This window comes from Schistocerca gregaria, chromosome 3, assembly GCF_023897955.1.
Source record: "Schistocerca gregaria isolate iqSchGreg1 chromosome 3, iqSchGreg1.2, whole genome shotgun sequence".
Lineage (NCBI taxonomy): Eukaryota > Metazoa > Arthropoda > Insecta > Orthoptera > Acrididae > Schistocerca > Schistocerca gregaria.
In genome coordinates, this window is record NC_064922.1 from 474,579,104 (window position 1) to 474,602,792 (window position 23,689).

General features: G+C 41.3%; 1 protein-coding gene across 2 annotated transcripts in view; it reads left to right on the plus strand.

Annotated features, from left to right (window-relative positions):
- Positions 1–668: 668 nt before the first annotated feature.
- The window catches only part of LOC126354998 (FAST kinase domain-containing protein 5, mitochondrial), a 43,490-nt gene continuing 20,469 nt past the window's right edge, over positions 669–23,689 (plus strand). The window contains exon 1 of one of the 2 annotated variants that reach the window (XM_050005118.1): positions 669–2,156. In XM_050005118.1, the coding sequence (XP_049861075.1) occupies positions 734–2,156 (1,423 nt within the window). In that variant the 5' untranslated portion in view covers positions 669–733. The remainder of the gene's footprint in view (positions 2,157–23,689) is intronic. The other variant, XM_050005117.1, reaches the window with a different exon arrangement.

A 23,689-nucleotide genomic window follows, 5' to 3' on the forward strand; every position in this document is an offset into this window, starting at 1 on the left:
ATAACTATCGTTTGGAGCCCGCGGATTCGATAGGAAAACATTCTTGGAAATTACGCAGTGTTATTTTAGAAAACAGAGAAATAGTCTCAACTGTCTGTCATAGCTCCAGTTTCTCACGTACGCCGGCCGGAGTGGCCGTGCGGCTCTAGGCACTACAGTCTGGAAACGAGCGACCGCTACGGTCGCAGGTACGAATCCTGCCTCGGGCATGGATGTGTGTGATGTCCTTAAGTTAGTTAGGTTTAATTAGTTCTAAGCTCTAGGCGACTGATGACCTCAGAAGTTAAGTCGCATAGTGAATAGAATAGAATAGAATAGAATAGAATATTCACTATGCGACTTAACTTCTGAGGTCATCAGTCGCCTAGAGCTTAGAACTAATTAAACCTAACTAACCTTTTAGGCAATTCCCCGGATAAGCTCGCTAACCAGCCAAAAATAGCCACTTAAGTTACCTCGTGTTTATTCTCCGGTTAGGCGTATTCTGGCTTCGTATAACGCGTTTTTCACGCTGTTCCGGGAACAGAGCTTAACCGATTGCTAACGGGAGATTGTCTAACCAGCCCGTGGTTTGATAAACTATTTAGGGAATTTTGGCCAGATCTAAGGGAGATATCAAATGCGATAGGGGGAAATTGTGCTTCAGAGTTGGCAAAACTGCATTGAACACTTGACAATTGCAGTCCGTACTGTGTATAGCCGATAGCGCTTGTGAGATGTTTGAAATTACAAAATGAAAACACTCCTCAAGTTGTCAACGTTTACTTACAAATGTTTGAATCGGCCAGCTTGTGATAAATTGTGTAACTTCTATACAGCATCCAGATATTTCGCTAGTCACTACAATACGCTCAGAGAACCGTGCTTGAGTAGAATCTGTTACAGGTTACCGGTTCTTCATAAACAAATATGCACTACTGCTGCAGTAAACGTGAAACTTTTTGCAGAAGGAGAGAATGCTTACGCTCATACTGTTTTTGAGAGACTTCCAGTGTATTCACAAACTCTAGCTCCTGCCATAATAGAGGTAAAGCATGTATCCGAAGAAAATTTCCAAGAAATCGTTAAAACAGATTGGAGCGACGGTAAAGTGGATGATGTATACGCCGCTTTTGAAACTGTATCTCACTATGTAGCTAGTCATCCACATGAGATTTCAGACGAGTTATTCAGTAACCTATGTGCAGCTGTCGCGGACAAGAGTGAAAAAATGTCTGATGAAAATCTCTTTGGTATTCTTCGATGTTTACGTTTGTGGCCGATGGCAAAGTCAGTAGAAACACCAAACTTTGCTAAAATCTGGCGTTCTGTTGATAAGGAATGTGTAAAAAGAATTAAAACTTGGGATTTGAACACGGTACTTTACGTCTGTGATCACTGGTACAAACTATATTTGGTACGAAAGTCAGATTTTATGTGGTTTGCAAATTTTAAATTGGGTAGAAAGCCAACACGTTTGTTGCCTTATCAACTAATACAGTGCATGTTTTATACAAATGTTTACCGTAGGTGGCATCCAGAATGCATCAAGTACGAATTCGAATATAGTGTTGAGAAGTGCTTCGATGAACTGTCCCTTGACGAGATTGGTGTTTTTGCAATGGGCTTTTTCAAATCGCAAACAAAAATTCGCAGCCATGTCTTGATATCAGAAATACTGGCACGTACAACAAACGAACTCCATAATGTTCATGACATTACACTCGCTGCTATTTTGAAGATAATTAGATACTCCTTAACACCACATCACGCCGACATCTTATACTATTGTCTAGAGAAATTAAAGGATCAGGTGCCCCGTCTTTCACTGTTAAGTCTCGTCCATGTAGCATTAGCAGGTACAAACGTGCAGCTGTTTCACAAGGATCTGATGCGCACTATTTCTCAGCGGTTTTGTGAAGAGGTGAAGACGGCTAGGTTGAAAGACTTGGAGCGGTTCGCCCTATCCCTCACGCAATACGATTACGATCCGCAGACAACTCCGTGTATTTACAAGATAATAGCTGAAGAACTCCACAGTCCAAGCCGACAACGAGAAATTGAGCTGTATCCAAAGTGCCTCGCATGTTGCTTGTACTATCTATCACTGAGAGATACCTATCACTTGGATCTGATTGACAGTGTTCTACAACATGAGTTCATAAAAAATACTTATGGTATGTATACACAGTTTTTTATGTGGTGGTTAAGAACTAGAAAGAAAATCAAAACTACAAAAGAGATTTTTGCACTGAAACGTAGTTTCAGACTTGCACAGCACTTAAAATCTGCATGTTTAAGTAATAATATATCACTTGTAAGAAAATTCCAAAAAGATTTTATTCTCAGAATAGTGTTGATATTGAAGTGCTTTTGAGAAATGTTTACAGGACTGTGTGTACATAAATCATAACTTTCTATTACACAACAGTCTTCCTACACTTCATTCTTCCTCTTTTTCTCTCAGAAGTGAAGTTGTAACATTTGAGCATTGATTTATGTATCAAGAGTGCTTGTTTCACTATAAACATATTTTTTATCCATTCTTTATGCTTTTTGTGTTACATTAACAAATTGAAACAAATTAGTATAGGCCTACCATATGGTTACCTTTTGACCTACTGCAGTTGTATGTAAAATAAACAGTTATGTGCAATGTAATGATACTTATGAATTTGTGTATGTGTATGTGTGTGTGTGTGTGTGTGTGTGTGTGAGTGACACACACACAGATATAATATGTTGGTATGAAATCAGTCAAAATATGCAATACAAAATGGAGTATGAAAAATCATATGTGCAAATGTACCTTTATTACTTAAACACAAACTGGACTCTGTTATTGATTAAATTAGAGGTTTGTACTTTCTTCAACATTACTGATACATCTTTTCCAAAGGCTTGTCATCATTAGTGGGGCCAAATCCAGCACTTCCCATGGGAATGCACTTAGTTGTGTAAAACTTTGTGAGAATCACGTCTACAAAATAGTCCCAATTCTTCCTGGATCTTCCAGCTTCAGTTAAAGAAACAAGTACATAATCCCCTGGCTTATCTTCCCAACCTTGTATAAAAACAAGTCTGCCGTGCCTTATCTTTCCAGTCTCCCACCACCTACCAAAGTCCCACCGTCCACCCACAGAGGAGCAGTCCCCCGTAAATCAGTACCAACCAGGACTAGAGCAACTGCATTACATTCTCCACCAGGATTTTGACTACCTCTCGTCATGCCCTGAAATGAGAAATGTCCTGCCCACTGTCCTTCCCACCCTCCCACAATGATATTCTGCCGTCCACCGAACCTACACGTATACTTGGCCATCCCTATGCAATCCCTGCCCCCAGCCCCTCACCTCATGGCTCATATCCCTATAATAGACCTCGATGCAAGAACTGTTCCATACATCCTCCTCCCATCACCACCACCACCACCACCACCACCACCACCACCACCACCTACTCCAGTCTGGTCACAAACATCACCTATCCCATCAAAGGAAAGACTACCGGTAAAACCAGTCATGTGATCTACAAGCTGAGCTACAACCACTGTGTTGCATTCTATGTGGGCATGGAAACCAACAAGCTGTCTGTTCTCATGAATGGCCACTGACAAACTGTGGCCAAGAAACAAGCGGACCACCCGGTTGCTAAGCACACTGCCAAACGTGACATTCTTCATTTCAGTGACTGCTTCACAGCCTGTGCCATTTGGATCCTTCCCACCAACACCAGCTTTCCTGAATTACACATGTGGGAACTTTCCCTGCAATATATCCTACGTTCCCGTAAACCACCTGGCCTCAACCATTGTTAGTCATTGTCCTCACCCATCCAGTGTCCCTTTCCCATTCCAGCACTATACAGCCCTCATCCCACCACTGCACTTAATCTTTTTACGTCTCTCCTTTTCCTATCTCCTCACCTCTCCCCTACCGTCCATTTAATCTCCCGACTGCACATAGCTACCCTACCCTTTCTCCACATTATCCCTGCGTGCTCCCCAGGAGCACTGCACTGTCCACCACCCCTACCGTACTTCGCTTCCCCTCCCCACCCCAGCCTCCTCCTTACTCCCATCCAGTCGCCACTCCCATCATGCACTGGTGCTGCTGCTCGCAGTGTGGCTACAGTTGCGTGAGACAGCAGATTTTGTGTGTGTGTGTGTGTGTGTGTGTGTGTGTGTGTGTGTGTGTGTGTGTGTGTGTGTGTTTTGTCTATTTTTGACAAAGGCCTTACAGGCCGAAAGCTATCTGTGACTCAGCATCTCCGCTATATGGTGATTGGCAACTTTATTTTGCATAATGTTATTACTAGAAGTGTTATATGTTCCTTTGCAACCAACTTTGGTAGAGTATGAAATGTGCCAGGGACTGGGAATTCTGGAACCTCTAGATCACCTGCTTCATGTCTCTTCTGTATTAACAAGCCAAGCATGCAAAATTCTTGAGTAGATCACATACTGCCTTTAGCTGCATGTTGAGTCAATTTGGAGCCTCACTAGGGAAGAGAGGGCATTGTGGTTGGTGGCAAGAACTCTTAACAGTTTGAATTCATTCATTCATTCTGTTCTGTAAATCCCATTGAGAAGGAGAACTTTCTGGGCTGTGGAATGAGTTGAGGTATACATATACAATAGAGAAACATATTACAGAAACTCAATCTGTGCACAATACTAACAGAACACTATCATTATATTGTGTAATGTGATTCATTCTTACGGATGCTAAATGTAATTGAGTAAATGATAGGAAAAAAGGCTGCTACTGTGAAGGAAATAAAAACTGCTACCTCCTCAATTGTACCATATAGCTGCTGTTTACATATTGGTAGCATAATATTACTTGATTACAATAGTATCATTCAAAAGAAAATGTTTCCTAAATCTGTGAATACTGAGTGTTGTTTACATAGGCTTGCAGGCAAGTTTTCAATAAAATCTACTACTTGCCATGTAGCTATAATAACTGTTCAGTCTCTAAACCTAGATATTTAAATAATTTGTAGAAACTGTGGGTGATGAGGTAGTTTTTTAATTTTCCTTTGATCTAGGAACTTCATGGCAGATTGAAACTGTGCGCCAAAATGGGCCTCAAACCCGGAGCCTTTGCTTTTCCCAAGTGAGTGCTCTACCAACTGAGCTACCTGAACACGACTCTTTACCCATCCTTACAGCTTTACTTCTCGCAGTACCTCATCTTCTACCTTCCAGGCTCTGAGCCCGGCTCATGTGCCAAGCTGGGATAGCTCAGTTGGTAAAGTACTTGTCCATGAAAGCGAAGGTCCCGGGTTCAAGTCCCACTCTGGCAGACAGTTTAAATCTGCCATTAAGTTTTATATCAGTACTCACACTGCTGCAGAGCAAAATTTCATTCCATTGCTTTGTTTGGTATTCCCAAATTCTTGCTATGTTAAATGGGAGCGAGTTGAATTTTTTTCCAGCAGAATGCACAAGTCCAGACAGAAGCCTAGACAAAGAGATGAATTTGACATGAAAATTATTTTATGTCCTTTATTGCCACTGTGTAAATCACATTTCAGCTGGAAAGGACTTTTATTATTAGGAACAAAACCCATTGAGTGACTATATGCATTGGGATGTGAGTGTAAGAATTCCAAAATCCTTAAAAAGGCAAGATGTGCAATTGTCTCCTCTGCAGAATGTTCTTTTTTCTGCTCACATCTACGGAGTAAACTCTATTTACTATAGGTGTGAGGCCCCAGAAGATAATTCCATAAGACAACAAGTAGCAAAAACATCCAAAATAAGCAATAGTGTAGTCTTAACTGAGCTTCATGGTTAGTTTAATGGTGCAGATGCCTCTCAGTATGGTCTGGGCATGGTTTTGGTGCACAAATATGCGGATGGGTCTGAATGACCCATTGCTTATACTTCTAAGACTTTCACTCTCGCTCAACAGTAGTATTCTCATATTGAAGAGGCGGATTTAGCAATTGTATTCATCTTCAAAAATTTCAAATCTTTTTCTATGGTTCTAAATCCGTTTAACCTTGGATCAAAAACTGCTGATTGCCCTTTTTAGCCCTTCAGTTTCTGCATCATGTCCGTCGTGCACTGAGACCTATTGCATCCTTCATCAACGTGGATCTTCACTTCTGCTCATTCTCCAACTGTTGGGCAAGGTCACCCTCCTGGGTGCTTATTTTTCCATCAACTGTGCAATATCGTTTTCTACGCTGACAATGACAATGGACTTGTTTGCTTGGTTGCACCTGATATCCAGCACGGTAGCCAGTCCTTTGTGTTCGGGCCACCATGTACCCTGTTGGTTGTAGCCCCCTTACCACAAAGAGATCACTCTGCAGACGCTTGCTCCATTAACTCCCCACGTATGCTGAGGAGTAGATGCCTGTCATCCTGGGGCATCAGGACTCCCGGCAAAGGCCATCCTGCCAGGTGGTCTTTCTTGCGCCTGGGTGGCACTTGTGGGGGAGGGCCCCTGGTAGGAGTGAGTGGTGTCAGGGCAGATGACATGCAATGAAGTGTAGTACATCATCTCTTGCTGGTGGTCAAACACCAGCAGTCTTTAAGCTCCACAGGCTCAATTCAACACACAGAAGTAAGACCCCAAATTGTTCGCCTCTCTGGCCACACCATGGGAGGAACGTCAGGCTAAGGATGGCAGCAGCTCTTGTTCGTCCCGGTACCTTGTATGTTCGAGAGCTGATGGTGTATCTTTCATGATGATGAAGCCTCAGTTTTTTTGTTGAGCTTTTAGAGGACAAGTTCGGGGAGGTGGAGGGCTTGTCCAAAATGGAGATCTGGGTCAGTCTTGATCCAAACAGTATCCTCTGCCCAGTCACGGGAGTTACTCACTTGTCATAAGCTGGGGGATGTTTCTGTTACCATCACACCCCATAAGGGCTTAAATGCAGTTCAGGGTATCATATTTCACAGAGACTTTCTTTTGCAGTCTAATGATGAGCTGCATGCCAATTTAGAGCGGAAAGTTTACATTTCGTCCGGCGTGTCCACCAGGGTCCTTCATCTTGGCCTTTGAGGGTGATACATTGCCCGAGAAAGTCAAGGTGATGGTCTACCGGTATGATGTAATGCCCTATATGCGGTGCTTTAAGTGCTGGAAGTTCGGCCATATGTCTTTCCGCTGTACTTCCAGCATCACAAACCGAGATTGTGGATGCCCCATACTCCCTGTGCCCGCCTCCCATCTGTGTCAACTGCAGAGAGCACCATTCGCCTTGCTCATCTGACTGCAGGATTCTCCAGAAAGAAAGGAAAATCATGGAGTAAAAGACCCTGGACAGCTTGACCTACACTGGGGCTAAGATAAAATTTGAATGCCTGCATCCTGTCCATATGACATTGTCTTATGCTGCCGCTACAACAGTTCTGCCACCATCAGCTCCACCAACCCAGGGCGCCTCTCAGAGCCGGAAGACTACACCTGCTCACTTCATGGTGGGGCCCACTTCCCTCCCTGTTGCTCCTGCTCCATCTACTTCAGGAACAACCCCCCCCCCCCCCCCACCATCAGGGATATCAGTCCCCACTTCTGCACAAGAGAAGCATAAGTCTTCTTTGGCTCCTCTCGCTAGGAAGGGGTCCCTTGGGTCACTTCCTTCCGATACTTCTGCTAATGGGAAAAATGACACCCGCCATTGGCTGAGGAACCCAAAAGCAGCAGATGGAATCAGTGAAGTTCTCCCAGCCCGTAAAACTCAAGGAGTAGCCTGAAAATCCAAAAAGAAGATCCCCAAGACCAAGGGAATTGCCTTGGCACCCACACCACCACTACCTACAAGCTCTGCGTCTGAGGATGAGGTGGAGATTCTGGAATCTGCCGAGGACCTAGATCTCGCTTGACCCTCGGATACAATGAATATAGACCGCCCGGACAATAATTCGGTGGCAGCGGGTGACCCTGAGGCGTAAACTGCCTCATTGAATGTTCCATGCCTTCTCAGTCTCACGACGTCATCTTCCAGTGGAATTGCGGAATTTTTTTCCACTGCCTGTCTGAGCTATGGCAACTGTTAAGCTTTACACCTGCTGTCTGCATTGCCCTCCAGGAAACCTGGTTTCCAGAAATGTGGACCCCTGCCCGCCGTGGCTATAAGGAATATTACAGGAACCGTACCGACTATAATCGAGTATCAGATGGAGTTTGTGTTTATGTCCTAAACTCGGTTTGTAGTGAACATATGCCCCTTCAAACCCCTCTTGAAGCTGTGGCTGTCAGAATAAGGATGGCGCAGGAAATAACTGTCTGCAATGTATATCTTCTTCCAGATGGTGCAGTACCCCTGATGTTTTAGCTGCATTGATTGATCAACTTCCTAAACATTTCCTACTTTTGGGAGATTTTAATGCCCATAACCCCTTGTGGGGTGGTACCATGCTTACTGGCCGAGACAGAGATGTTGAAACTTTAATGTCACAATTCGACCTCTGCCTCTTAAATACTGGTACCCCACACATTTCAATGTGCATCATGGGAGTTACTCGGCCATTGATTTATCAATTTGCAGCCCAGGACTTCTCCCATCCATCCACTGGAGAGCACATGATGACCTGTGTGGTAGTGACCACTTCCCCACCTTCCTGTCACTGCCCCAGCATCAGGTGCATGGATGCCTGCCATGATGGGCTTTGAACAAGGCAGACTGGGGAACTTTCACCTCTGCTGTCACCACTGAATCTCCCCCACACGGTAACTTCAATCTGATGATTGAGGATGTGACTAGCACAGTATTTTCTGCGGCAGAAAATGCGATCGAGGCATAAGGCAGTCCTTTGGTGGTCGCCAGAAGTCGCTGAAGCAATTAAGGAGTGACAGCAAGCTCTACAGTGGCATAAGCAGCACCCTTCCCTGGAGCACCTCATAGCATTTAAACGGCTCCATGCCAATGTTCGCTACCTTATCAAAAAACAGAAGAAGGAGTGTTGGGATAGATATGTCTCCAGCATTGGGTGTCACACGTCACCTTCCCAAGTCTGTGCAAAGATCAAACGTCTTTTCAGGTACCAGGCCCCAACAGCTGTCCCCAGTTTTACCATAAGTGGTGAGTTATGTACCGACGGAAACGTGATTTCTGAGCACTTTGCTCGAGCCCTTGCATTGGAGAATTATCCCCCCACCTTTCACACACTCAAACTGCTGGAAGGGAATGTCCTGTCATTCACTGCACACTGCAGTGAATCCTATAATGCTCCATTTACAGAGTGGGGGCTCCCCAGTGCCCTTTCACATTGCCCTGACACAGCTCCTGGGTCTAATAACATCCACAGCCAGAAGATTAAACATCTCTCATCTGACTAAAAGCTTCATCTTCTCATCATCTTCAACCGGATCTGGTGCGATGGCGTCTTTCCATCGCAATGGTGGGAGACCACAATCATTCCGGTGCTCAGACCCAGTAAAAACCTGTTTGATGTGGATAGCTATTGGCCCATCAGCCTCACCAGTGTTCTTTGTAAGCTGCAGGAACCTATGGTATGTCAGCGGTTGGGTTGGGTCCTGGAGTCACGTGGCTTGCTGGCTCCATGTCAGGGTGGCTTCCGCCAGGGTCACTCTGTCACTGATAATCTTGTGTCCATCGAGTCTGCCATCCGAACAGCTTTTTCCAGACAGCAACTCCTGATTGCTGTCATTTTTGACTTACGTAAAGCATTAACGCCACTTAGCAACATCATATCTTAGCTACATTGTATGAGTGGGCTCTCCGGGGACCATGCCCAATTTTTATCCAAAACTTCCCATTGCTCCGTACTTTGTGTTCAAGTTGGTGACTCCCATAGTTTTATCCATATCCAGGATAATGGAGTCCCGCAGGGCTCTGTATTGAGACTCCCTCTATTTTTAGTGGCCATTAATGGTCTAGCAGCAGCTGTCAGGCCCTCCGTCTCACCTTCTCTGTATGCAGATGACTTTTGCATTTCGTACTGCTGCTCCAGTACTGTTGTTGCCGAGTGGCACCTCCAGGGAGCCATGCACAAGGCGCAGGCATGAGCTCTAGCCCATGGCTTCCAATTTTCAGCCACAAAGTCGTATGTCATGCACTTCTGTCGGCATTGTCCCGTTCATCCGGAACTTGCACTTTACCTTAATGACGATCCACTCACTGTAGTGGAGACATATCAATTCCTAGGACTGGTTTTCAATGCTTGATTGACTTGGCTCCCTCATCTTCGTCAGCTTAAGCAGAAGTGCTGGCAGCATCTCAGTGCCCTCCATTGCCTGAGCATTACCAATTGGGGTGCAGATCGCTGCAGGCTCTACAGAGCTCTTGTCCAATCCCGAATTGACTGTGGTAGTGTGGTTTATGGTTCGGCAGTGCCTTCAGCATTGCATTTACTCGACCCTATGCACAACTGTGGGGTTTGATTAGCGACAGGAGCTTTTAGGACAAGTCTGTTGACCAGCTTACTTGTGGAGGCTGGTGTCCCTCCACTGCATATCAGACGTGTGCAACTGCTCTCCAGTTATGCAGCACACATTCATGGTCCCACTGAGCATCTGAATTACCGTCTCCTTTTCCCATCCGCGGCAGTCCATCTCCTGCATCGGCGGCCCAGATTAGAGCTAACGATTGGTGTTCGCGTATAGTCTCTCCTCTCTTAAGTGGAGTCCTTCCCTTTAAAACCTCTACTTGCAGTCCATTCATGTACAGTTCCATGGTGTACACCTTGGCCACAACTTTTTCTGGACCTTTTGCATGGCCCTAAGGACTCCGTTAACCCCACTACTCTCTGCTGTCACTTCCTCTCGATTCTTGATGTGTTCCGGGGCTCTGAAGTGGTTTACACCGACGTTCCAGGGCCCTGAAGTGATTTACACCGACGGCTAAAGGCTGATGGTCACTTAGGCTTTGCATATGTTCATTGAGGACATATTGAGCAGCACTCCTTGCCAGTTGGCTGCAGTGTTTTCATTGCAGAGCTGGCGGCCATATCTTGTGCTCTTGAGTACATCCGCTTATGCCCTGGCAAGTTATTTCTCCTGTCTCACTGAGCACCCTCGCCACCCTCTGGTAGCGTCCATTCAGGAGTCCATCTATGCTCTGGAACAGTCCCGCCATACCGTGATGTTTGTGTGGACCCCAGGACACGTCAGAATCCCCAGTAACGAACTTGCTGACAGGCTGGACAAACAGGCGACGCGGAAACTGCTTCTGGAGATAGGTATCTCCGAAGCTGACCTGCATTCTGTCTTACACCGCGGGGTTTTCCGGCTTTGAGAGATGGAATGGCATAACAGAACACACAACAAACTGCGTGTTATTGACGCTATGAATGTGTGGAAGTCTTCCATGCAGGCGTCTCGCAGGGAATCAGTGGTCCTCTGCTGCCTCCGCATTGGCCATACGTGGCTAGTGCGTGGTTACCTACTCCGTCGCGAGGACCCACCTCAGTGTCGCTGTGGCTCCCAAATGACAATCGCCCACCTCTTACTGAACTGCCCACTTTTAGCCACTCTGCAGCAGACTTTTAACTTTCCCAGCACCCTGCCTTCATTGTTGGGCAACAGTGCCTCCACAGCAGCTTTAGTTTTACATTTTATTCGTGAGAGTGGGTTTTATACTTCTATATTGGTTTTAGCGCATGTCCCTCTGTGTCGTCCACCCTAGTGCTTTTAGGGTGGACTTTTAAATATGTTGCAGAGTGACTGGCTTTCCATTTTTATTCTCATGGTTGACCAGCCATTGTAATCTGCTTTCATTTTTACTCTCTTCTGTTTCTAGCGTCTCTCTGTTGTTTTCTTGTCCTCTTTTGTTCATTTTAGTGTTCGTTGCCTTCCCTTCTATCGTGTGACTTTTCCTTTCTTTCCGTTTTGTTTTATGTGATTTGTCTGTTTTATTCTCATACTTGTGACATTGTTTTATTAAGGGCAAGGGACCGATGACCTCATAGTTTGGTCCCTTCTCCCACCTTTAAACCAACCAACCAACAAAAATTTGTTCACCAAAAATGATGACGTAAATATTCCAAAGTTTGAATCGATTACAATTGCCAACATGAGTACCTTAGAAGCAGATATCCTCAATGTAGCGAAGCAGCTTAAATCATTTAATAAAGTCAAGGCCTCAGGTCCAGGTATTATACCACTTAGATTCTTTTCACAGTGTGCTGATATAATAGCTCCACATTCAGCAATCATATACAAGCACTCACTCAAGTTCTGTACATAAAGACTGGAAAGTTGCACAGGTCACATCATTACTCAAGAAAAGAAATTGAAGTAATCTGGTGAATTACAGATCCATGTTACTAACATCAATTTGCATTAGTCTTTTGGAAGATATTGTGTGTTCAAACATTATGAATTAACTCGAAGATAACAATTTGTTAACAAATACAGATTCAGAATATACTGGTCTTGTCAAACACAACTTGCTCTTTATTCACACAATAATGAGTGCTATCGACATGGCATCTCAAATTTATTTTATATTTTTAGATTTCCAGAAGGTTTTGACACGTCTAATCAAATTGTGTGCACTCAAAGCATCATATCAGGTGTGTAACTGAATCCATTATTCCTGTCAGAATGGTCATAGTTCGTAGTAATTGATAGGAAGTCATCAAGTAAAACAGGAATATTATCTGGTGTTCCCCAGGGGAGTATTACAGGTTTTCTGCTGTTCCTGACCTATATAAATGATTTAGGAGACAATCTGAGGAGCCCATTTAGATTATTTGCAGAAGAGGCCATCATTTACCATCCTGTAAATTCATCAGAGATCAAAAGAAATTGCAAGATTACTTATTCAAGATATCTGTATGCTGTGAAAGATGACAATTGACTGCAAAATAATGAAAAGTGTGAAGTCGTTAACATGAATACTAAAAGGAATGCATTAAATTTTGGTTACGCAATAACTCACAGAAATTGAAAGATTGAGCAGTGGAAGATCCAGGATGGTATGTAACAATATTAGAGAAGAAAAGTTGCTACTCACCATATAGCGTAGAACCTGAGTCGCGATATGCACAACAAAAAGATTTTGCAATCTTTTTTTGTGCTTATCGCAACTCAGCATCTCCGCTATATGGTGAGTAGCAAATTGAAAGATAGTGAATTCAACTAAATACTTAAGGATTACATAATTATAAATAATTTAAATTGGAATGATCACATGGATAATGTTGTGGGGAAAGCAACCCACGTAGAAGGTACAACTGTCTTCTAAAGAGATTCTTTGAAATAAACTTGTCTGTCATGTTCTAGAGAACTGCTGTTTGGCGTGGAATCAGCATCAGATAGAATTGATGAAGAGCATAGCATAGAAAAAGTTCAAAGGAGGGCAGCTTGTTTTGTGTTATTGCCTAACAAGGTTGAGTATGGTAACAATCATTAAAACTAATGTGTTTCTCGTTGCGGCAGGATCTTCTCATGAAATTTCTGACATCTACTATCTCTCCAAATGAGAAAATATTCTGTTGACACCCACCTACATAGGGAGAAATGGTCATTCTAATAAAATAAGAAGAAGAAAAATTTAATATCGAGCATAGATTTATGTGTCAGACAGTCTTCTTTGAAAGTATTTACATGGAGTGTAGTCATCTACGAAAGAGAAACATGGACAATAAAACAGTTTATAAAAGAATAGAATAGAAGTTTTTGAAATGTGTTGCTACAGAAGAATGCTGAAGATGATGGGTAGATCTTGTAACTAATGATCGGATACTGAATAGAATTGGAGAAGAAAGAAATTCATGGCACAATTTGACTAGAAGAAGGGATCGGTTGGGTCTGAAACATCAAGGAAGGATTTAATTTGCAGTAGTTGCTCAGCGATGAAGACACTTTCACAGTATACAGTAGTATCGAGAACTGCATCTTACTAGTCTTCAGACGGAAGACCACAACAAGAAGTTAACACAGAACCTAAAGAAATTCTGGTCATATGCAAAGGCTGTTAGTGGCACCAAAGTTTGTGTCCAGTCCCTAGCGAATGAGACAGAAACTGAAATTGAGGGTAGAAAAGCATAAGCTGAAATGCTGAATGTCATTTTTAAATGTTCCTTTACAAAGGAAAACCCAGGAGAGTTGCCCCAATTTAATCCTCATACCACTGAAAAGATGAATGGAGCAAGTATTAGTGTCAGTGGTGTTGAGAAACAGCTGAAATTATTAAAATTGAACAAAGCTCCAGGCCCCAATGGAATCCCTGTCACATTTTATACTGAAGTTGCAGCTGATTTGACCCCTTTTCTAACTATAATCTATCATAGATCCCTCAAACAAAAAACCATACACAGCTCTTGGAAAAATGCACACCCACACCCGTCTACAAGAAGGATAGTAGAAGTGATCCATAAAACTACTTCCCAATATCCTTGACATCAATTTGTTGTAGAAACTTAGAACATAATCGGAGCTCAAACATAATGAGGTATCTTTAACACTATGACCTCCTCAGTGCCAACCAGCATGGATTTTGGAAACCCCGATCATGTGAAACCCAGCTTGCACTTTCCTCACATTACATGCTGAAAGCTCTGGATCAAAGCAACCAGGTAGATGCAGTATGTCTTGATTTCTGAAAAGCAGTTCACTCAGTACCACACCTATGCTTATTATCAAAAGTACAACCATGTGGGGTATCAGGTGAAATTTGTGACTGTAGTGAAGACGTTTTGTAGGGAGGACACAGCATGTTAACTTGGATGTAGAGTCATTGTCAGATGTAGAAGTAATTTCGGGTATGCCCAGGGAAAGATTAGTGTTTAGATTAGATTAGATTAGATTAATACTTGTTCCATAGGTCATGAATACGACACTTCGTAATGATGTGGAACGTGTCAGGTTAATGAAAGATGTCTGTACAAGATATTACATTACACAAAATATTGCATGATACTAATGCTTAAGTTAGTTTTTTCCCCTCCCTTAATTTATATCTAAAAATTCAGCCAATGAGTAGAAGCAGTTGTCATCTAGAAATTCTTTTAATTTATTTTTAAATGTTGGTTGACTATCTGTCAGGCTTTTGATGCTGTTTGGTAGGTGACCAAAGACTTTTGTGGCAGCATAATCTACCCCCTTCTGTGCCAAAGTCAGATTTAACCCTGCATAGTGAAGATCATCCTTTCTCCGGGTGTTATAGCTATGTACACTGCTATTACTTTTGAACTGGGCTGGATTATTAACAACAAATTTCATAAGTGAATATATATACTGTGAGGATCCCTAGATCCTTAAATAGATGTCTGCAAGATGAGCGTGGGTGGGCTCCAGCAATTATTCTGATTACACGTTTTTGAGCAATGAATACTTTTCTACTCAACGATGAATTACCCCAGAATATGATACCATACGAAAGCAGTGAATGAAAGTAGGCATAGTAAGCTAATTTACTGAGATTCTTATCACCAAAATTTGCAATAACCCTAATAGCATACGTAGCCGAACTCAGACGTTTCAGCAGACCATCAATGTGTTGCTTCCAGTTTAACCTCTCATCAATGGACACACCTAAAAATTTTGAAAATTCTACCTTAGCTACAGACTTCTGTTCAAAGTCTATATTTATTACTGGAGTTGTGTCATTTACTGTACGGAACTGTATATACTGCGTTTTATCAAAATTTAGAGAGAGTCCGTTTGCTGAGAACCACTTAATAATTTTGTGAAAAACATCATTTACAATTACATCACTTAGTTCTTGGTTTTTGGATGTTATTACTATACTTGTATCATCAGCAAAAAGAACTAACTTTGCATCATCATCAATATGGAATGGTAAGTCATTAATGTATATCAAGAACAGTAAAGGACCTAAGACCGAACCCTGAGGGACCCCATGCTTGATAGCCCCCCCAGTTTGAGGAATCAGCTGTTGTATTAACATTACATGAACCACTTATTTCAACTTTCTGCATTCTTCCAGTTAAGTATGAATTAAACCATTTGTGCACTGTCCCCCTCAAACCATAATGATTTAGCTTATCTAAAAGAATTCCATGATTTACACAGTCAAAGGCCTTTGAGAGATCACAAAAAATACCAATGGGTGATGTCCGATTATTCAGAGCATTTAATATTTGATCTGTGAAAGCGTATATAGCATCTTCTGTTGAAAAGCCTTTACATATATGGGAGGCTACTCTTGAATACATTACTTTCTCAAAAATTTTTGATAGAGCTGTCAGAAGAGAGATTGGGCGATAGTTGTTGACATCCGACGTATCCCCCTTTTATGCAATGGTTTTACAATGGCATATTTCAGTCTATCTGGGAAAACACCCTGCTCCAAAGAGGTATTACATACGTGACTGACAATCGTACTTATCTGTGGGGAACAAGCTTTAAGTATCTTGCTGGAAATGCCATCAATTCCGTAAGAGCTTTTACTTTTCAGTGAGTTTATTATTTTACTGATTTCAGAGGGAGAGGTTCGTGGAAATACAGTTGTTTCAAACTGCACAGGTATGGCCTCTTCTATTAGAAGCCTTGCCTCTTCTAGTGAAGATCTAGATCCTACTTTCTCCACGACATTTAAAAAATGATTATTGAAAATATTTCCAATTTCAGATTGTTTGTTAGTACACTTGTCATTCAGTTTTATGGCACTAAAGTCTTCCTGTGCTCTTGGTTGCTCTGTTTCCCTTTCAATAATATTCCAAATTGCTTTAATTTTATTATCAGAGTCACTGATCTCAGACATGATACACATGCTTCTGGACTTTTTAATAACTTTTCTTAGTACCGCACAATAGTTTTTATAATATTGAACAATTTCGAGGTCAGTACTCCCTCTTGCTGTTAGATACAGTTCTCTTTTACGGTTGCAAAAGCCAAGGTTTTTTATATGTTTTCTTGGAATTATGTTTCACTGTTTTCTTGGGAAAACAATTTTCAAATACCCTTAAAAATGTATCGTGAAATAAGTTATATTTCAAGTTTGCATCGGGTTCCATATACACTTCATCCCAGTCTAGCTCCTTTAGTCTTTCCCTAAAGTTTGCGGTATTTATATTGTTAATTGAACGCACTGCTTTGAAATTCTGATTTGATATACTGCATGGAGCTATGCCATGTATTGTAACCAGCTGTGCACCATGATCTGAAAGACCATTCTCAACAGGATAAGCATTTATGTCCTTAAACTTATCTTGGTCTATAAAAAAGTTATCTATCAATGTCCTGCTGTTCTTTGTTATCCGAGTAGGAAAATCAATGACGGAGCTCAAATTGAAAGATCTGAGTAATACTACAAGGTCATTCTTCCTATCACACTCTTTCAGGGAATCAACATTGAAATCCCCACAAATGATAATTTGCATTCCCCTGTCTGACAGATAGCACAACGAAGCATCCAAGTTTTCTAGAAATAGCTCAAAATTCCCTGAGGGGGACCTATACACTGTTACAATTATGAAAGTGCCATCATTTAGTTTTAGTTCAGTGGCACATGCTTCCATATGTTGCTCTACACAAAATTTTTTAGTTTCTAAATGTTTTGCACTGTGGAAGCTTTTGACATATGTGTTGGAACCCTTACTGTTCATATTGTTTATTAACGACCTTGCAGATAATAGTAAAATCAGATTTTTGCAGATGATGCAATTATGAAGTACTATCTGAAAGAAGCTGCATAAATATTCAGTCAAATCTTAATAAGATTTCAGTGTGGTGCAGAGATTGGAAACTTACTCTTAAGTGTTCAAAATGAAAAATTGTGCACGTCACAAAGTGAAAAAATGTAGTATCATATGACTATAATATCAATGAGTCACATTGGAATTGGCCAACTCATACAAATACCTGGTTGTAACACTTTGTAGGGATATGAAATGGAATGATCACATAGGTTCAGTCATGGGTAAAGCGGGTGGTAGACTTCGGTTTATTGGTAGAATACTGGGAAAGAGCAATCAGTCTACAAAGGAGATTGCTTACAAATCAGTTGTGTGACCAATTCTAGAATATTGCTCAAGTTTGTGGGACCCAAAACAGATAGGACTAATAGAGGATACTGAGTGTATATATACAAGGGCAGCATGTATGGTCACAGGTCTGTTTCATCCATGGGAGAGTCTCTCTGAGATTCTGAAGGAACTGAACTGGAAGACTCTTGAAGATAAAAGTAAACTATCCCAAGAAAGTCTATTAACAAAGTTTCAGGAAACAACTTTAAATGATTACTGTAGGAATATACTACAACCCCCTATGTATTGCTCTGCCATGAACTTCATGGTTGTTTGCAAAGTATAGAAATAGATAAATCAGAGCTCACATGGAAAGATTTAAGTGTTCGTTCTTCCTGCATGCTGTTGGAAAGTGGAATGGTAGAGAAATAGCTTGAAGATGGTTCGATGAAGCAGTTGTTTACGAATTGTACAGTTGTCGTGTTGATGTAGATGTTATGATTGTCTATATTATGTAGTAAATAAATGTGTCAAACTCATACGTATACATATTGACACCAAACTTACTTGGGAAGGGCATGTCAACCAAGTTTGTAAAAATATTTCAAGAATGTCCTCCTTCATTTGTAAACTGAGAGATATGGTCATTAATAATTATCTCTGTAGGACATATTTTGGGTTCTTTGTCACATATTTCATATGGCCTTCTCATGTAGGGACACTCCTCTCACATCAGTAACATTTTAAAAGAAGAAAAACATTATATGTGCAATATGCAAGGCTGGTCCTGTGGAGTACTGTTGCCCTCTTTCTTACTAGGTTTAGGATACTAACAGATGTGAATCTTTAAATCTGTGTGCGCTCTTTGTCAGAAACAACATTAAGGGAAGTGTTGCCAGGGAAGCATTTCACAAACACAACACTAGAACTAAGGCACAGGTTTTGCAGTAGCTGCAAACTCATGAAAAGTGAATGTCCTCAAAATGTTTACCAAGTGTCCTCTCTGCTCAATTCTTGTCATTAAAAAAATTAAAATAAAATGATATGCCCTGTGAAGTTATCTGGACAGTGGTAGCAGGCGTAGATGACCTCGAGTTTGTTGTTGGGTGTTTTTATTGGCCACCCAATTCTGTCATAATAGTTGCAGAATCATTCTAGGAAATTCTGTGTTCAGTGGCGTGGAAATACACAGATCACGCAGTATTAGTTGGAGGCAACATCTACCATGTATATACTGGGACATCTATGTATTCACTGCAGGTGGGACAGATTGACGACAGTCTTGTGAAGTACTTTTGAATTCATTTTCTGAAAACTGCCTTGAACAAGTAGGTAGACAACTCACTCTTAATGCAAATATTTTAGACCTTGTAACTACAAACAGGCCTGACCTTATTGACAGAGTTAGTGTACAGACAGTGATTTGTTATCATGATGTCATCATAGCGAAGAAGGTTCTGAAAGTTTATAAATGTATCAAGAAGGCTAGGATAGTAACTTTGCTAAAAAAAAAAAAAATAGATAACCATTTGTTAGCATCCAACTTAGACAATGAAAGGACATAATTTAGCTCCAATGTGACTGTCTTAGAGAAATTATGAGCAAAGTTTAAACTGATTGTAAACCACACTCTGAAGACGTATGTGCCAAGTAATTGTGTTAATTATGGAAAGGAATGAGCAGATGTTGACAGACAAATGTTAGCGGAAATTTATGCAACCATAAGAAGATCAATGCATGAAGTATACAACTACTGTCACTGCCATACCTCAGCAAAAGCTCATGCTGAGATTCCGAGAAAATTCTAGTCGTATGTAAAATCATTAAACAGGTCGAAGGCTTCTCGTCCGCTCATTGACCAATCTGCAGTGGCAATAGAAGACAAATCTGAAATTTTAAATTTGACGATTAAGAAATTATTCATGCAGGAGGATGATACAAACATACTGTTGTTTGACTGTCATAAACATTCCCGCATGGAAGGCATAGAAATAGGCATCTGTGGCATAGAGAAGCAAGTGAAAGAGTTGAAAACAAATAAGTCACTAGTTACAGATAGAATCCCAATTCGGTTTTACACAGACTACTCTGTGGCATTGGCCCCTTACTCTGCTTGCACTATCATGGATCTCTCACCCAGCAAAAAGTCACAAGCAACTGGAAAAGAGTGCAAATGCCTCATGGATATAAGAAAGATAGAAAAGAAACCGGCATAATTGCAGATGAATATCTTTAACATTGGTTTGCTGTATTATTTTTGAACACATTCTGCGTTCGACTATAATAAATTTCATTGAAGTAGAAAAGGTTCTGTCAATGGTTTTAGAAAGCACCGATCGAGCGAAGCTCAGCTTGCCCTTTTCTCACATGATATCCTACAACCCATGGATGGAGGGCAACAGGCAGAGCCCAATTCGTAGATTTCTGGAAAGTGTTTGATGTGGTGCCCCGCTGCAGACTGTTGACAAAGGCCTGAGCATATATAGTTTAGGTTCCTAGATATGTGATTGGCTCAAAGGCTTCTTAAGTAATGGAACCCAGTACACAGTCCTCAACAGCAAGTGTTCATCAGAGGCGGGGATTATCATGGAGTGTCCCAGGGAAGTGTGATTGGACTGCTTTTATTCTCTATGTACATAAATGATTTGATAGATATAATGAGCAACAATTTAAATCTGTTTGCTGATGATGCTATTTTGTACAGGAAAATGTTATCATTGAACAACTGTTGGAGTATTCAAGATAGTGTAGATAAAATTTCTAATTCATGTGATGAGTGGCAGCCAGTTCTAAAAGTAGGAAAATGTAAGTTAATGTAGATGAGTAGGAAAAACAGTCCTGTATTGTTTGAATACAGCTTTAGTAGGGTGCTGCTTGACACAGTCACAGTGATTAAATATCTAGGCATGATGTTGCAAAGCAACATGAAATGGAGTGAGCTTGTCAGGCTGGTAGTAGAGAAGACATTTGCTAGACTTCATTTTATTGGGAGAATTTTGGAAAAATGTAGCTCATTCATAAAGAAGATGGTGTACTTAATTCTAGTGTGAGCCATTCTTAAATACTGTGTGAGTGTTTGCGATCCTTGCTAGGTTGGATTAAAGGAAGCAATCAAAGCAGTTCATAGGTATGCTGCTACATTTGTTACTGGTAGGTTCGATCAGCTTGCAAGTATTAGGACATGTTTCATGAACTAAAATGGGAATCCCTGGGAGGAAGGTGACACTCTTTTTGCAAGACATTATGGATGGAAATTTAGAGAACCAGCATTTTATGCTGACTGTAGAACTGTTCTACTGCCACCAGCGTACATTTCGCATAGGACCATGAGGATAAGATGAGAGAAATTGGAGCTCATGTGAAGGCTTTTAGACAATCATTTTTCCCTCACTCTGTCTGCAACTGCAACAGGAAAGGGAAATGATTAGTACTGGTAAAATGTACCTCCGACATGTACTATATGGCAGTTTGCAGAGTATACAGGGTGTTGCAAAAAGGTACGTCCAAACTTTCAGGAAACATTCCTCACACACAAAGAAAGAAAATATGTTATGTGGACATGTGTTCGGAAACGCTTACTTTCCATGTTAGAGCTCATTTTATTACTTCTCTTCAAATCTCATTAATCATGGAATGGAAACACACAGCAACAGAATGTACCAGCATGACTTCAAACACTTTGTTACAGGAAATGTTCAAAATGTCCGCCGTTAGCGAGGATACAGGCATCCACCCTCCATCGCATGGAATCCCTGATGCGCTGATGCAGCCCTGGAGAATGGCGTATTGTATCACAGCCATCCATAATACAAGCACGAAGAGTCTCTACATTTGGTATCGGGGTTGCGTAGACAAGAGCTTTCAAATGCCCCCATAAATGAAAGTCAAGAGGGTTGAGGTCAGGAGAGTGTGGAGGCCATGGAATTGGTCCACCTCTACCAATCCATCAGTCAGCGAATCTGTTGTTGAGAAGCGTACAAACACTTCAGTTGAAATGTGCAGGAGCTCCATCGTGCATGAACCACATGTTGTGTCGTACTTGTAAAGGCACATGTTCTAGCAGCACAGGTAGAGTATCCCATATGAAATCATGATAACGTGCTCCATTGTGCGTAGGTGGAAGAACATGGGGCCCAATAAAGACATCACCAACAATGCCTGCCCAAATGTTCAGAGAAAATCTGTGTTGATGACATGATTGCACAATTTCGTGCAGATTCTTGTCAGCCCACACATGTTGATTGTGAAAATTTACAATATGATCACGATGGAATGAAGCCTCATCCGTAAAGAGAACATTTGCACTGAAATGAGGATTGACACATTGTTGGATTAACCATTCGCAGAAGTGTACCTGTGGAGGCCAATCAGCTGCTGATAGTGCCTGCACACACTGTACATGGTACGGAAACAACTGGTTCTCGCATAGCACTCTCCATACAGTGACATGGTCAATGTTACCTTTTACAGCAGCAACTTCTCTGACGCTGACATTAGGGTTATCGTCAATTGCACGAAGAATTGCCTCGTCCATTGCAGGTGTCCTCATCGTTCTAGGTCTTCCCCAGTCGCAAGTCATAGGCTGGAATGTTCCGTGCTCCCTAAGACGCTGATCAATTGCTTCGAACGTCTTCCTGTCGGGACACCTTCGTTCTGGAAATTGTCTCGATACAAATGTACCGCACCACGGCTATTGCCCCGTGCTAATCCATACATCAAACTGGCATCTGCCAACTCCGCATTTGTAAACATTGCACTGACTACAAAACCACGTTCGTGATGAACACTAACCTGTTGATGCTACGTACTGATGTGCTTGGTGCTAGTACTGTAGAGCAGTGAGTCACGTGTCAACACAAGCACCGAAGTCAACATTACCTTCTTCAATTGGGCCAACTGGCGGTGAATCTAGGAAGTACAGTACATACTGGCGAAACTAAAATGAGCTCTAACATGGAAATTAAGCGTTTCCGGACATATGTCCACATAACATCTTTTCTTTATTTGTATGTGAGGAATGTTTCCTGAATGTTTGGCCATACCTTTTTGTAACACCCTGTATATGTAGATACAGGTGTAACAATGAACCTAAGTTAAAATATAAAAGAGTTCTATCATAAGGACAATGTTGATTTTAATATACAAGATTATAGCTGTATTCTTTCACTTGAGATGAACAATCTTGATTTTAGTATTTAAGACTGTATCTGTACTGTTTTCTTTTTATTGACCCTTCTGTGGTCTATATACGATGAAGCTAAATTCATGTAAAATGATCACCAATTGTAAATAAAGTGTTCATAAGGACTAATAGTGTGTTGAAGTTTAATGATAGCTATTACCATACTCTGAATTAGTTCTTAACAGCTTCTTCTGCTGCCTAATATGTCTCAACTCAGTCCACCTTCTTGAAAATTTATCTGCATAGTATAATCCAAGTAATACACGACGTAAATGTAATAAATGAAGAAAAATCAAATGAATAATAAAACTGAAGACTTGCAGGATAGCCAAACAGTAATTGTATATATTGAGGGAAGACACAGTAGTATTCGTAGTCAACCTACAGATTTTAGTGTCGCTTTTGCAACAGTAGTTTTTATTGTATCAACAGTTGTTTGCACATGTCCTCCTACTTTATGCTTTGTGTGTTCTCAGTGATTAGCTCTACTACACTGATTAAGTACATTGGATAAGAAATTCCCATATTTCCCATGTTCATCATTTTCCTGTGTATGAAATGTTCATCAAATATTCAGTTCTTTTGATAGGAACATGGCATGAGTGAGTGAGCATTTTCATTTTGATTATTTTCACTATTAAATTCAATATGTATAATTATTTTGGTCT